The following is a 15,396-nucleotide window of genomic DNA, read 5'->3' as shown; positions in this document are numbered from 1 at the left end:
GACAAAACATTATTTTTCAGCAAGATGGGGCTCCGGCTCATAACAGTCACAGAACAAGGGATTATCTCAATGAACACTTTACTTCCTGGATCGGAACAAATGGAGAAACTAGATGGCCGCCGAGATCCCCAGATCTAACCCCGTTAGATTTTTTTTTATGGGGTTATGTAAAAAATGTAGTTTACAAGAACCAGTATGAAAATGTCCACGAGCTACAAGCAGAACTTAGACGTATTATTTTAAATATCCACCACACCATAATTAAAAAATCGACAGGGAGTGAAATAATGAAAAGAGTGAGACTTTGTATTGAACAGGATGGAAAACATTTTGAGCATTTGATAAATTGATTTAATTTTGTATTAAAAATATTAAAATGCATGGCATTTTTATTTCGTTATTTAGCAAAAAAGTAATTCTCACATTGAAGCCTTTCGATCGATATGACAAAGCTACAGGGTATTTTTTTTTCTCGTGTAGAGGGTTCGATTCCCGGTTTAACCATGAAATTATTTAAAATGCAATTCAACTTGTTTTTTTAAATCGAAATAATGTCTTCTTTCAGTAAGATGTTCATTTACAAAAATTAAGGTACTTTTCCTCCAATGACGCGATATTTTTTTTCCATACATTTTTTTTTCAAAAAAAATTAAAAAAGTATGAATGCAATTTAACTAAGTTTTAAAAATAAAATGAAGTCTTCTTTCAGCAAAATATGCTATCTATGATATTTAAGGTACTTTCCCTCCATGTGGCATCGCCGTGGGACGCCCTGTATATTCACTTGCTTCAGAGATCGAGCCTGAAAATGTATCAGCGCTGCACATCAGAGCTCAAACGGCGTATGAAACATGTGCCTTTGAGCGTTCTCTTGTCTTGTCACACCGCGGGCAGTTGCTGAGGAAGCTGCCGCCAGACTTCGCTGAGTGTGCCAGGAATGCCGAGGAAACTGTATGTACCGATGCATTGGCACTATCAGGGCTTGAACGGTGTAGACGCCACTGAGTGCTTGCTTGCCTCGTCACACTGCGGGTAATTGCTGAGTAAGCTGACGTTAGACTTCGGAGAGTGTGCCAGGAACACCGAGGATACCATATGTACCAATGTAATGGCACTATCAGAATCCGGACGTATTGAGACGTTTGAACTGTTCCTTGTCCCGTCACACCGCGGGCAACTACTGAGTAAGCTGCCGTTAGACTTCGGAGAGTGTGCCAGGGGACTGACAATCGTTAATAAAAACCCCAAGCAAAACTTAAATAATCTATGAAAATAGTCACGTGACTTTACGTAGCATCTGTCATTCCCAGAGCCCGTACATTTCATGCTGTTGACAGAAAAATGACGTCACGCTACATAGAGTATGATTCCAATTAGTATTTTCGTAATAATTAATCATTTGTCAACCTCTTTAGGTAACTGATACATATACTTAACATTGACAATCAGTAAAGAAACGTCTGACTTTCATTTTATTGTCACACAAATAAATAATAGATTATTAATTTATGAAATAATACATCTTTTTGGTTTTTAATAGCGTAACAAGCTTTTATTCACGTAACAAGTATTTATTATGATACCCATCAATAAGTAAGTTATCTAAATTTGTAGGAACTCCCTGTATGTTAAATTATATGTAGGTATGTTATTTCACAATCTATAACTCCCGCGGGAATATTACATGCCTTTGTCCTTCAGTATACCTGTATGAAATAAGATCTTTATCGAGCAAGTATGATAAAAAAACATTTTCATTACCTTTTCAAAACTGTACATCTGTTCCTATACGCCAGTTAAAGTCAGGGCAAAGCAGTTCATTACTCTATTTCAATGTTCCATCTGAACAAGTCATCAATAAATATACTCGTAACATAGCAACATAGGCTGGCAATCAGCGAGTTTGTGCAACTTGTAATAAAGTTAGAAGGACAACAAACATAAACTCGAACCAAGGCCCGGGGGAGTGGCGGAGTTCACACTTCTCATTTAAAAAGTATATTCACCTTGGAAACACCGTCAAATGGAACTTGTAATACAAGGAAAATCATTGCAGCTTTCGTTTAGAAAAGGAGTTTTGAGGTGCATTACAATATAAGTACAATGAATGCAAACCATTGCAAAATAAATAAAATAGGTATAACTAAAAAAACTTTACTAAGAGCTTCGTCTATATACAGTCTGTCCCTAGCCATTAGACAAAGCCGAAATGTATATATGCATTAGGGTATTTAGAACCAGTGTACAAAGTATCATAACAACCGGTGTAGCGATTTCCAAGAAATTAACATATTACCATATTTTACTTTGAAGCAGCCTGTATGTGTTAGTAGCTCCTAAGCTAATATCCTAAAAGAATAGTATGGAACCTTCTTCGACCTTTTTGATTATTATTTTTATTTATGACACTAATAAGCTTCTGACTTTTGAAAAATGTCATCATTATCAAATATTTCGAAAAAATTGTCAAAAACACTGCCAAAGATTAACACAGTGTGTTTCTTTTTGTTGTCGATTATTGCAAATAACTTTTGTTCGACAAAATATTTTTTTATCCATTGTTCTAATTAAAAAAAAAAATATTAACGTCAGAGAAATCCTGAGAAGTAATCCTACGTATATTATATTCCATCACTGGTGGTAGCATTACTGAGTCTGTGTTTCCGCCTGAGTACAATCTCGATCTCTTCAAGGCTAGAGTAAATAGGTATCTCATAGGTAAGCGTGCTCCACCGTAGACCGCATCATCACTTACTATCAGGTGAGATCGTGGTCAAACGCCAGCCTATCCTCCATATAAAAATGTTTTTTTTAAAACAAAATTAGTTTAAGTAAAATTTTAAGTTAATTTTTTTGTGACAAATTTTAGAATTACTTTGTATCAACTCGATTTCGTCTAATCTCGTACGTCAAATGGTAGTCATTTTGACTAATTTAAGTACCCACGCATATATGCATGAGTAGCTTTAATTAGAATGCGAAAATGCAATTTAAATTTATCGTAAATAACAAATGCAGTAAGGTCCAATTACCTTGTACATTGTTTGAATTTCGAACTCTTTCGACTTTGTTAGTTACGCGGTATTGCACTATCCCCGACGTTATGTATAATACAAAGGCGAGCTAACTTGATAGCTACTCCACTTTACCATAAACTTAAAATAACTCGGCGCAACCTATTGGCGTAATCTGAGAATCAGCAGTTAATTTTATAGTAACTTTATCAGGCTTGTTCGAAGGCTCTCCTGTACATTAGAAATAACAATAAAAAACCGGCCAAGAGCATGTCGGGCCACGCTCAGTGTAGGGTTCCGTAGTTACTCTTTCGTCACAATAAGCTAAACTGGAGCTTAAAGTATAGTAAATTGTTAACCAAGGGATGAAACGGTACCTTTCACCCGAGTTAAACAAATAGGCAAATTTGCATAATCAGTACCTAATTAAAGTAAGTCTTTTTACTATGAAGGGAAAACTTTTTGCGATAACTCAAAAACAGCTAAGCTGATCATGTCCGCTATAGTTTTCATTTAATGTCTTTCATAAGCTCTACTTCCACGATTTTTTTCATATTTTTTGGACCTATGGTTCAAAAGTTAGAGGGGGGGACGACACATTTATTTTTTCTTTCGGAGCAATTATCTCCGAATATATTCACTTTATCAGAAAATGTTTCCTGAAAACCCCTATTAGTTTTGAAAGACCTTTCCAACGATACCCCACACTCTAGGGTTGAAGCGAAAAAAAAATTTCACCCCCACTTTACGTGTAGGGGAGGTACACTAAAAAAAAAAAAAAAAAATTAGATTTTATTGTACGACTTTGTCGGCTTTATTGATTTATATATTCATGCCAAATTTCAGCTTTCTAGCACTAACGACCACGGAGCAAAGCCTCGGACAGACAGACAGACAGACAGACAGACGGACATGGCGAAACTATAAGGGTTCCTTAGTTGACGACGGAACCCTAAAAAGGCCCAATATAACTCCATTTTTCTCCTTTTGTAAACTGGGTTATGAGTATTGGAATCGGTTTTTTTTTTTTTTTTTTCTTTATTAAAGAGCTTTGTCACTTTTGTGACGATGTCGCTCTGTGCGTATACAAACATGTGACTTATCTTCTACTTAATCCTAATGAAACCAGTTTATATATACATTTTGCATCCTCAGATAGTGGGTGCCCCAAAATTTGGTTGCAACCCCCAACTTCAAAAAAGCTTTCGTTCATGATATCTTTTCTCTCACTTTCGTTCCGGACACATTCCATAATGTCATGGTATGCATCTTCTACCATGTCACACTCGTCGGAATCGGATTACACTTTTATATGCTTTTATAAATAACAATGTTGTGCTTCTCCTACATTTTTGTTTTTCGAGATCTTTTTTTTTGTAGTTTAGAGATATGTTTTTCAGAGTGAGTCCTACCTACTATAGTGAAGCTATGTAAACTGTGCCATTTTTTACAGTATCCAACCTCTTTCATTCGACTCATAGGAGCCTCGGGTCCGCTTGATAACTAATCCCAAGATTTGACGTAGGCATTACTTTTTATGAAAGTGACTGCCATCTGACCTTCCAACCCAGAGGGTAAAACTAGGCCTTGTTGGGACTAGTATGGCTTCGTCACGATATTTTCCTTCACCAAAAAGCGACTGGTAAATATCAAATGATATTTCGTACATATCCGAAAAACTGGTACGAGCCGAGGTTTGAACCCGCGACCTCCAGATTGCAAGTCGCACGCTCTTACCGCTAGGCCACCAGCGCTTCCTAGGCCACCAGCGCTTCCTAGGCCACCAGCGCTTCATATGGATATGGAATTCTAGTACTGAAATAATTTTTTTTTTTTTTTTTTATATCCCTAATTATATATTCTTTATAATATATCCCTAAATTGGGCAATAACTTTTTCATTTACAACATGAGAAATAAAAATATTTTCTTTAATCAAGGAACTTTAGTTATTAAAAGTATTAGAACTTTAGTTATTCTTCTAGATCAGAGTATGCACCGGAGAAAGTGCAGGAAAGGTGTTGCAGTCAGCTCGTCTTCTACGTTCGGAGGTGTTTGAGGAGATGGCCAAGGACGAATTCACGCCGATCGTCATTAAACATCACAGTCGAATGTCACATCAGGCAGAGCATAAGGTAATCGGTAGTTTTTAGAAACAATAAATAAGTAATAAATATTGTAGGGACATTCTTACTCAAATTAACTAAGGCCCACGGTAAGCTCAAGAAGGCTTGTGTTGTGGGTACTCAGACAACGATATATATATAATATACGAATACTTAGATACATAGAAAACATCCGTCATGGATCAGGAACTAATATCTGTGCTCATTACACAAATAAATGTCCTTACCGATATTTGAACCCAGGACCATCGGCTTCATAGGCAGGGTCACTACCCACTAGGCTAGACCGGTCATCGGTATGACCTACAAACCTTCAAGAAAAGAGCTTATTCCTAACTTAAAGACCGGCAACGCAGTTGCATCCACCCCCCCGGTGCTGTAGGTATCCATGGGCGACGGTACCGTCAAATGTGGCAACATTATCTTCTGTGGCAGCTTTAACATATGGTATTACTTAATAGAAGTATCTCATCCAAACATAAATATATGAGAGGTTTCTATGAGCTATTCATATTAAGTATTACTTGAAATCGGTTATTTGTATTAGGTAATATCATATATTATGGTAAAGTTGCCACAGAAAGTAATGTTGACACGTTTTTAATTATAACATTATACGGACCTGACATTTGATATTATTTTAGGTCCAAGACATGTCACGCATCGAACAGCAGAAGAAAAATCAAATGACCCGTCTGATGGCGTCGAAGTATTTAGAAAGGATGGCTCACGACAAATACTTCCTTACAAGCTTGTGCAAGGATGAGAGGTTGGCGTCAGCTAACAAGAAGGGATCCGTGAAACTACAGGAATTAGCTACTAATGCGCTCATGGACGTAGAAAACAGACAGGTATAAGATGGCCTACGATAAATACTTTCTTACAAGCTTCACTAAGGATGAGAAGCTGGCGTCAGCTAACAAGAAGGGATTCGTGAAACTACAGGAGTTAGCTACTAATGCGCTCATGGACGTAGAAAACAGACAGGTATAAGTATTTAAAGAGAATGGCTCACGATAAATACTTCCTTATAAGCTTCAATAAGGATAACGCACTGGCGTCAGCTAACAAGATGGGATCCGCGACACTGCAGGAGTGTGCTACTAATGCGCTTATGGACGTAGAAAACAGAAAGGTAGGGTATTTAGAGAGTATTTAGACAGGAGAGTAGTCATTTTTGCTCCGGATGCATCGTTTCTAGTGCAAATAAGCGTCATGTCTGTTAGCGATATATTCAATTCCGAGTAATAGCTTTTTTTCTCTAAGCATCACTATCAAAATTATGAATTTACGTAGATATTAATACATAGGTGCATAAAAATAAGCCACCGTGCCATAACCCTTTCCGTCACATCGGATTTTTGATCCGAATCCTACGGGTTATAAAAGATGACTTACTCACGTTTCACATAAAAAAAACATTTAAAAAATGTGATGTACGGAACCCTTGGGACGCGAGTCCGATCGGCAGTTTGGCCAGTTTTATCATTAGGACAATTGAGCGTCAGGGAGGTTTGAACTCACTACCTCACCACTTTTATGATGACACTCCCTCACTTTGTTTCGTTCTAATCGGAGCAATGCTTAGACGGATTCTAGCAGATAGTTTGGCTTCATCAAACAACCCACTATAAAGCAGTTTTCTCTATGTACCTTGGGAAATAAAGTTTTCTAATCCTAATTGGATCGAATCGCACTCCGTCTTTGCAGATAGTATCAATTTATCGAGTTCGGAACCACTAACGGCATGCAACGGCTTGATGCCTCATTAGCCTAGCAGGCGAAGAATCCTAGAGCTAGTTTAAGTTAAAACTATAGAAAATTGCTCCTAGTGGATTGAAATACGTTCTTTTGATTAAAAAATCTAACAAGCTTCACCTGATACAACTTTGTCTGCTATACTTAAGAGGGGACGGTTGCTTCTCCATACTAACGTAGTTCCCATTTTCCTCGCTGGATATTGACATTATGGAAAATATTTGTACATAATTTGATGTATTGACAGCTATGCCCCTAAGTTTGATTATTGTAAAAATTAGGAGCGAAAAACTGATTTTATAGAATTGTTTAATGCTTTTAACTCTAATAATAATTAAAAATTCTAAAAAATCAAACTTAAGAGCATAACGGTGGTTGATCTACAACAATCTGTATCAAAATATTTTCAATAATGTTGATATTACAAAAAAATGTTTATTTCAGACAGAGTCCATAGATAATTAATAATAATTACATAACACTTAAGCTATGTTAGTAGTGTACAGGCCAAATAAGTAATAAATAACAATAATAATTTATTTTAAATATCTGCCACCCCCTAGAACACCCGGCGCTTGCGCATGCATTCGGACCCAGTGTCCCAGAATGGGGCAGTTCCTCTTAACAGAAAATTCCTGAATGTTAATACCAAGTAAATAATACAAAAATACGTGTATACATTTAGACGCTTGCAACTCCACAGTGGCGCACTGGCGATGGTTATAATTAGGACCTCAGGCTACATGCCGAATTGGCGCACTTAATTTTTTCTAAGATTAAATAGAATCTACGTAAGATATGATCTTTATGATAAAAATTTCAAAGGAAAAATTCAAATTCAGCGTGGAAATGCTGCGAGCATCATGGGCGCCTTAGCACCGGGGACGGCGGGGAGCGGTTTGTTTGTGTAAATTTTTAGTTTTAATCCTTAGTTTTACTTTTTATACAGGAAAAGTAAATCTTAAATAAAATCCGGAAAATACTGATCGCAATAACAAAATGATTATGATAAGTTTGTATATAAATAGGGCAAATCTGCCGGGATTTAAATCAGAAGGCACGGAGCCAAGCTATCTCAATAGAATAGATGCAAAATCAACAACATTTTGGCACGGAAAGACATCCGTTTCTGCTGGCCGAGTTTACTTAATACTGGCTTTATTTGGTCTTTGGTCTAGGTCTATTCTCTAATAAAAATGAGACGTGTAGGTATTATATTGGTATTAGAATTATTCGTGCATAGGTACTTGTACTGCCGAGAATCTGAAGGTATCTACGCGAACATGACACACTTATGATCAGGCCGCGTAACATACAAATCGCTTACACTCCGTAGCGATCGAAACGCAATTGTCACTGTTGCACTAATATGAATATTTTTATTTCATGTAACACATGGACACATATTTTTATTAGTAGAACTTACAAACTAAGGGGTTAGTAGGTACAGCAAACATTAATTTAAAATAAGACAACACTGATGGGGGAATGCAATCCCGCACAGTGCGACAAGTAGGGACAGTCAACCCTATCCGCTATAATTCGTAGGATGCTGTTGGGAGTGTTGGGACTGCCACGCACCCTGCGCACCAGGGATGCTGCGCGTGCACGCATGGTAGTATAAAAACAGTCCACGCGCGCCGTCGCGAACATCCACGATGCGCTACAGAAACGGGGCAGCCCCATCAGCACCCGGAACGTATTATTGTTCTGGACCCTAAGGGCCCCGTATGTCTGTTGCGTATACTGTGCCCACAAATTGCAGGTGTAGAGGGAAGTGAAAAACGCTCTAAACAGTGTGACTTTAACATCTTTAGAGCACCTTGCAAATCTGCGGGCGATCATATTCGCCCGGACCGACAGGGCCCTTCGTTCCCTTTCCATATCCAGGTCGAAGTCCATTTCATATGGAATTCTTAGAAGAGTGAGAGAGAGACAAAAAGCGTTTCGTTTTCGAAGCGATAGCGATTGTCAACTTGGCTAAGCCGTCAGGGGTGGCAGGGGCCCAACTTGATTGGAGAAAGTTTCGGAAGGGAGCATGGCTACCATAATTATGAACCCTGTGACGACAATAATTAGCTAAATTGGCTCTCCATCCGTCGTCGTAGGTCCCTTAGAATCCTGAGTATATTATTCTCCATTTTCGACGACCGGTTTGGCCTAGTGGGTAGTGACCCTGCCTACGAAGCTGATGGTCCCGGGTTCAAATCCTGGTAAGGGCATTTATTCGTGTGATGAGCATGGATATTTGTTCCTGAGTCATGGGTGTTTTCTATGTATTTAAGTATTTATAAATATTTATATATTATATATATCGTCGTCTAAGTACCCTCAACACAAGCCTTATTGAGCTTACTGTGGGACTTAGTCAATTTGTGTAATAATGTCGTATAATATTTATTTATTTTGTTCGTGCCTTCCTCTCCTGGTTATCTTAAACGTAAATTCACTTTCATCACCCCCCGTCCAGGATGTGAACTCCGTTCCTCCCGTTCTCTCAAACTCTCGATTCCTTCTCACCGTACTGGTTTTATGTCTAACTCTTTCGCCGTTGAGGCAATCCGTCTCTGGAATTCTCTCCCTCTCTTTATTCGACAAGCCCCAAGCAAACCCGTTTTCAAACGACTACTTCGCAAGCATCTTCTGTCAGAAGAACTTAAATAAGGTTCACCATCATGTATATGTACATACTTATATGTATTAGTCTATCTTTTATACATTATATAAGTAGTAGTATTTAACTATTTATATATTTTTAATATTATTTGACTTCACGTTTAATTTTTTCCTTATTATTTGTTATTATTTTTTCCTGCACCAACATACACAAATGTCTCTGTTTGACCCAATGGTTGACTGGTAGAGAATGCCTTTTGGCATTAAGTTCGCCATTTGTACATTTTTCATAAGTGTGCAATAAAGTTTAAATAAATAAATAAAAAATAAAATAATATCGCTGCTTTGGTTATGAGACAATGTGTGTATGAATTTTCATTTAGACATATTGTTCTAAAGAGATTCCGGTTGTGGTTTTTTCTGATGATGTATTTATGTTGCCGCTATAACAACAAGTACTTAAAACTGAATAAAATAAATATTTAAGTGGGGCTCCCGTACAACATAGGTGATTTTTTTTGCCGTTTTTTTGCTTAATGGCCCTTCGTACGCGAGTCCGACTCGCACTTAGCCGGCTTTTTATTTATTAATTTAATAAAAAACGCAAATACAAGCGTGACAGATTGGTCAGAAACAAGAAAACGAAAATAATTTTGACCCATTTGTGGTTACATCACCGTGAGTAATTTTAAACTGGATGAATTAAATTGGATTAGATTTAGACAAGAAGAATTTAAGCTCTGGCTTTATTTGTCCGCAGCCGGTGCTCTTATTTATGTGTTGCATTTTGTATGTCTCGTAAAATTTCCTGAATAAGCACGGCAGTGTGCAGTAACAACATTAAATATTCATTACTAGCATAAACAAAATGGAGCCTGACAACGCGTATAGTTGTCCAAAATACAGTATTTACCCACACACTTGACAGCTAATTTAAAGTAAATGATATCATGATAAATTAGTTTCACTTTATATTTTCACAAATACCATTTGACACCAACATGCCAATCGTTAACTGTTGTCTCTCTCTATCACTGTTCCATATTAGTGCAACAGTGACAGTTGTGCTTCGTTCGCCACGGAGCGTAAACGATTGGCATGTTGGCTATGCACCCAGAAAGCCTATTTGAGGTGAAAACCGTACATCGACAAACGCCATATGAAAAAAAAGGTATTGGTATGACATACGAAAATTCACGTGACTACATCATTTAAGTTTCTATTGGCGTTATCTATCAACAATTGTCACCTTGGCTAGGCTGCCAGGACGTTTAACCAGGACTAGAAGTTTTAACCCTGCTGACTTTACAGGCTGTTTTACGCGAACGTCGACCCATGTACGCGACGTCGCCTGCTGAGAGCGCTGCACGCGCTCGTCTCCGACAAGCCCGTAAAGAGCAGCGGGAAAAGGCGAGGCGTCAGAACGTGACGGATGCCACTCGCCTTCTGTCTGCTGCTATAGCTGTGCAGGAACAACATGATACTAACAAGTACCTACTGTCAATTAATATATACACGAAGCAAGTCATATAAGCACCGTTTCCTATAGGCTGTTCTAAGAGAACGTCGACCCATGTACGCTACGTCTTCCGCCAAGAGCGAGGCGCGCGCGTCTCCCACAAGCCCGGAAAAAGTAGCGAGAAAAGGCGCGCTGTCAGAACGTGACAGATGCCACTCAGCTTCTGTCAACTGCTGTGGCTATGCAGGAACAACATGATACTAACAAGCACCTACTGTCAATTAATAACTATGTACACGAAGCAAGTCATAAAAGCAACGTCTCCAATAGGCTGTTCTAAGAGAACGTCGACCCATGTACGAGTACACTACGTCTCCCCTGCCTGTGCCCTGTGCTCTCACAGCAGCACGGGCGCGCCTCCGTCAAGCCCGTAAACAGCAGCGGGAAAAGGCGAGGCGTCAGAACGTGACAGATGCCACGCGGTTTCGGTCAGGTGCTGTGGCCATGCAGGAACAACATGATACTAACAAGTACCTCCTGTCAATTGACACACCCACATGAATCAAGTCATGTACGTAACATGTACCATTTTTGAAAAGATAAGTGTACGTGAAAATTTTACACTTTATTCATAAAGTTGAATGCTTAGACCCACTTTGTAACGATAAAACATTTCCCACACGGTGTCCATTGTCTAGATGTTTGGAGCTCGCCGAGTTCGCCATGCAACAAATAGCACGCAAGCCTGCCCACCTGCTGCCGGACAAAGAAAAGTTTCTGCAGGAGTTATACGCGACTGTTGCTCTGGCTTTCCTGGATCAGGTAATTCTTGCAATACTTAGTTATTTGTTTTCGAGGGGCAAAGTTTTTGTTTATCTCGTGTTAATATTGATACCCAAGCGAGAGAAATCTTTAAAAGGGAAATCTACTACAGGAGTTGTACGCGATTATTGCTCTGGCTTTCCTGGACCAAAATACAAATACAAAATACAAAAAATTTTATCTCATAAAAGCGTACATAGTTATGATGTAGGGTATGGGTCCCAGTAAGCAAACGAATGCCTGTGTTGGGAGGCACCGCTCTTCCTTTAGGTTTAGGACTAGAGGGCCTACCGCGACCTATTGCCTCTCTGTCGCACTAGTGAATTCTTACGTAAGTGTGACAAGGAGGAAACACGTCGATTGTGGTTCGTGGTAATTATTGAAATCAAAAATCAGAAATCATCGCATTTATTCTCGCGTCGCAGTTATCATTATTGTAGTTTATTTTCTACTAGATAATATATGTTCATGTGGAATTTCATTAGATACAGTGAGTTCAATGCCATTTATAAAATCCATATCTCAGATTGGCTGTTATAAATGTTGCTAGGTATACATAGAATTAATCGACATTCATGCCAATATCATTTCTTCCTATTCGCAATTCTACACAGTCTAAATTCCTCACAGTAAGTATTTAACCACATTCGCTATTGTGCACAGTCATTATTTGTGTACAGTAGCGATTCAGCCTTTTCGCAATTCTGCACAATCTGAATTCTACACAACGGCATTTCACCACAGTCGCTACTGTGCACAGTCATTATTTGTGCACATTAGCGATTCAGCCTTTTCGCAATTCTGCACAATCTGAATTCTACACAACGGCATTTCACCACAGTCGCTACTGTGCACAGTCATTATTTGTGCACATTAGCGATTCTCCCTGTTCGCAATCTCGCACAATCTTAATTCTACGCAATATCATGTGATAATAATATCATTATTTATTTATTAGGATAATGAAAAGACGACTAAAAGCTAAAAAATATAGTATATATTCTATTAATAGAACATTATTACAGAGGCCGGGATGAAAGGGGTTGCCGGCCGAATGCATATAGTTATGAGGCAGGCAACCTTTTTTCACGCCTAGGTATGTATAGTGCTTCTCTCAAACTAGCAATGAAATTAAAAACAACTATTAAATAAGAAATATTGTTTTCAATTATTTTTTTCATTTCTGAATGTCATGATGCTGTGTTCCTATATTTGTGAAATGAAAATTAAAAAATAGTACTTAGTCGGCCTAGGCCTTTAATTTAATTGCCGGCTTCTTGGATGTGCTCCGCCCGAAACGAAATGTTTGAAGCCTAAAATACCGAACAGAATGACAATATTTCATTGCATGCTTGAGAAAATGATATTGCGTAGAATTAAGATTGTGCGAGATTGCGAACAGGGAGAATCGCTAATGTGCACAAATAATGACTGTGCACAGTAGCGACTGTGGTGAAATGCCGTTGTGTAGAATTCGGATTGTGCAGAATTGCGAAAAGGCTGAATCGCTAATGTGCACAAATAATGACTGTGCACAGTAGCGACTGTGGTGAAATGCCGTTGTGTAGAATTCAGATTGTGCAGAATTGCGAAAAGGCTGAATCGCTACTGTACACAAATAATGACTGTGCACAATAGCGAATGTGGTTAAATACTTACTGTGAGGAATTTAGACTGTGTAGAATTGCGAATAGGAAGAAATGATATTGGCATGAATGTCGATTAATTCATTTTAAATGTCACTATATGATGTCAGTGTAAACGTTGTATTGACTTCTGAAAGAGCCCTTGAGGCCTAGACTAAATACATAATATTTTTTTTAAATTTTGACTTTGAATTTTGTGTGAATACGTTTTTGGAGTATTAGCTTGTAAAGATGTTCAAGTAAATTCGACTTTATACAAATTATATACGAGTTAATTCTCCTAAATAAGAGTGTCCACATTGTCAATTGCTATACTAATTAATTTATTTCAGAAACGAGTCGCAGAAAGCATGAGCGAGGCGGATCGCGAAAAGAAAGCATTTCTCATGCTTGGCATTGCATTGTCGAGGGAACCAAGCAGGGATTCGTTGTGGAGGGCTAGGCCTATGGCTCCACACACTGATGTCAAGTAAGACTCTTTTTGTCATTTGATGATGACGTCAGCTTTTCTTACCTACTCTCATTCTTCAGCCAACTCTGCCGTCGATAGCTTCGGACACCTTCGACCATAGCCATGATCTTTTATACTAACTACTTATATCTTTCTACCCCAGTACAACTTTCTTAGAAGTGGCTAGCGCAGAGTCCCAGTTTTTATATAGAATTCTTCGGGACACGGCGGGAAGTTGATAACTGGAGATATAAAATTTAAGAAATTTGAACTTAAAATAGAAGTACATAAGGTACAAATTGCTTCAATTTTATATCTCTAGTTATCAACTTCTTCCCGCCGTTAACGGTTTTATACGTGTTAATCAAGAGTAGATGCTATTAAAAAATTCACGGAACGGAAAATGTCAGAAGCTAAGTCCAACACTAAATAGCGCTTTATTAAATAATTTTTCTTATTCATTTAAATTGTCTGTCTCGCATAATAAAAAATCATGTTGTGAGAAGCATGGAACTTTAGACGCTTTACTTTTTCATTCAACTCTAAACGAGAGTTGTTTAGCTACAGGATGTACTCAACTTTAAAAATAAAATGAATCTTTAAACTTTAAATGAAGGAAAAGTTTTGGAATGAGAATTTAGGAAAAGTAACTTTTTTATTATTTAAATAAGGAAACCTTGAATTATATTGCATTAATAGGGTTACCTATTAATGTTTGTAGATGACGATTTAAACTAAAGTTTAGACATAGATTTAGTTTATTATATTTTATTGTCTGAATATGTACAATTTTCAAGATGAAGCGGGAAGACCTAGACAACACCATCTCACATTGAGATACTGGAACCCAAAATTGCGGTGGAAATATTCATGACCCGATTTTTCTTTTGCGGTCGATGTTTTTTTGTGAATTTCGAAAAAAAATGTGGATTGCTGGACATAATAAGCGAAATTTCGTACGGTACGGTGGTATCTATACCTAAAAAAAACTTTCACCGTTAAGAAAACGTATGGTATTTTCTTTTAAGTCAACGGAAAGTTACAATGGTTTAATTTTGTCTTAAATTGGAATTCGTATTTATTCCGCCAAGAATGAGGAGCTCTTCAAACCAGCCAAATTGTATCCTATTATAATCCTAATCGAATGAAAGATCCAGAACAAATTATTATAAATTGGCCTTCATTGGCGCATCAGATGTTCAAGTTTTATATGACAAACATAGAGAGGTATGGGCACTGTGAATGTCATCTCGGTTTGTGTGGTAGGGCACAGCACAGCGGATGTCATTCCGGATCTAGAGCAGAGCCCAACTGGGGGAGTACCTTACAGAAAACCGCAGCCAAATAACACTAGACCCTACTCATAGTGTTGAGATCCTGCTGGTAAGGTTGCCAGAGCTCAACAAGGGTGCGGAGTGTTAGGGTCGGCAACGCGCATGTAATTCCTAATTCCTCTGACGCCACCAACGTAGTATAAAAAAGCAACATTTAACAAAAACGATAGT

The 15,396-nt window shown here is 38.1% G+C and overlaps 1 protein-coding gene across 1 annotated transcript in view; it reads left to right on the top strand.

Moving 5' to 3' along the window:
- LOC133533264 (outer dynein arm-docking complex subunit 4-like) overlaps positions 1-15,396 on the top strand; it is an 88,365-nt gene that overhangs the window by 6,339 nt on the left and 66,630 nt on the right. Inside the window, exons 4-9 of the mRNA XM_061872220.1 lie at positions 794-951; positions 4,999-5,148; positions 5,784-5,990; positions 10,825-11,003; positions 11,671-11,794; positions 13,773-13,909. Coding sequence (XP_061728204.1) covers positions 794-951; positions 4,999-5,148; positions 5,784-5,990; positions 10,825-11,003; positions 11,671-11,794; positions 13,773-13,909 — 955 coding nt within the window. The remainder of the gene's footprint in view (positions 1-793; positions 952-4,998; positions 5,149-5,783; positions 5,991-10,824; positions 11,004-11,670; positions 11,795-13,772; positions 13,910-15,396) is intronic.

This window comes from Cydia pomonella, unplaced genomic scaffold, assembly GCF_033807575.1.
Source record: "Cydia pomonella isolate Wapato2018A unplaced genomic scaffold, ilCydPomo1 PGA_scaffold_145, whole genome shotgun sequence".
In the NCBI taxonomy this organism is placed as follows: Eukaryota; Metazoa; Arthropoda; class Insecta; order Lepidoptera; family Tortricidae; genus Cydia; species Cydia pomonella.
This window is presented reverse-complemented; position numbering and strand designations above follow the sequence as displayed.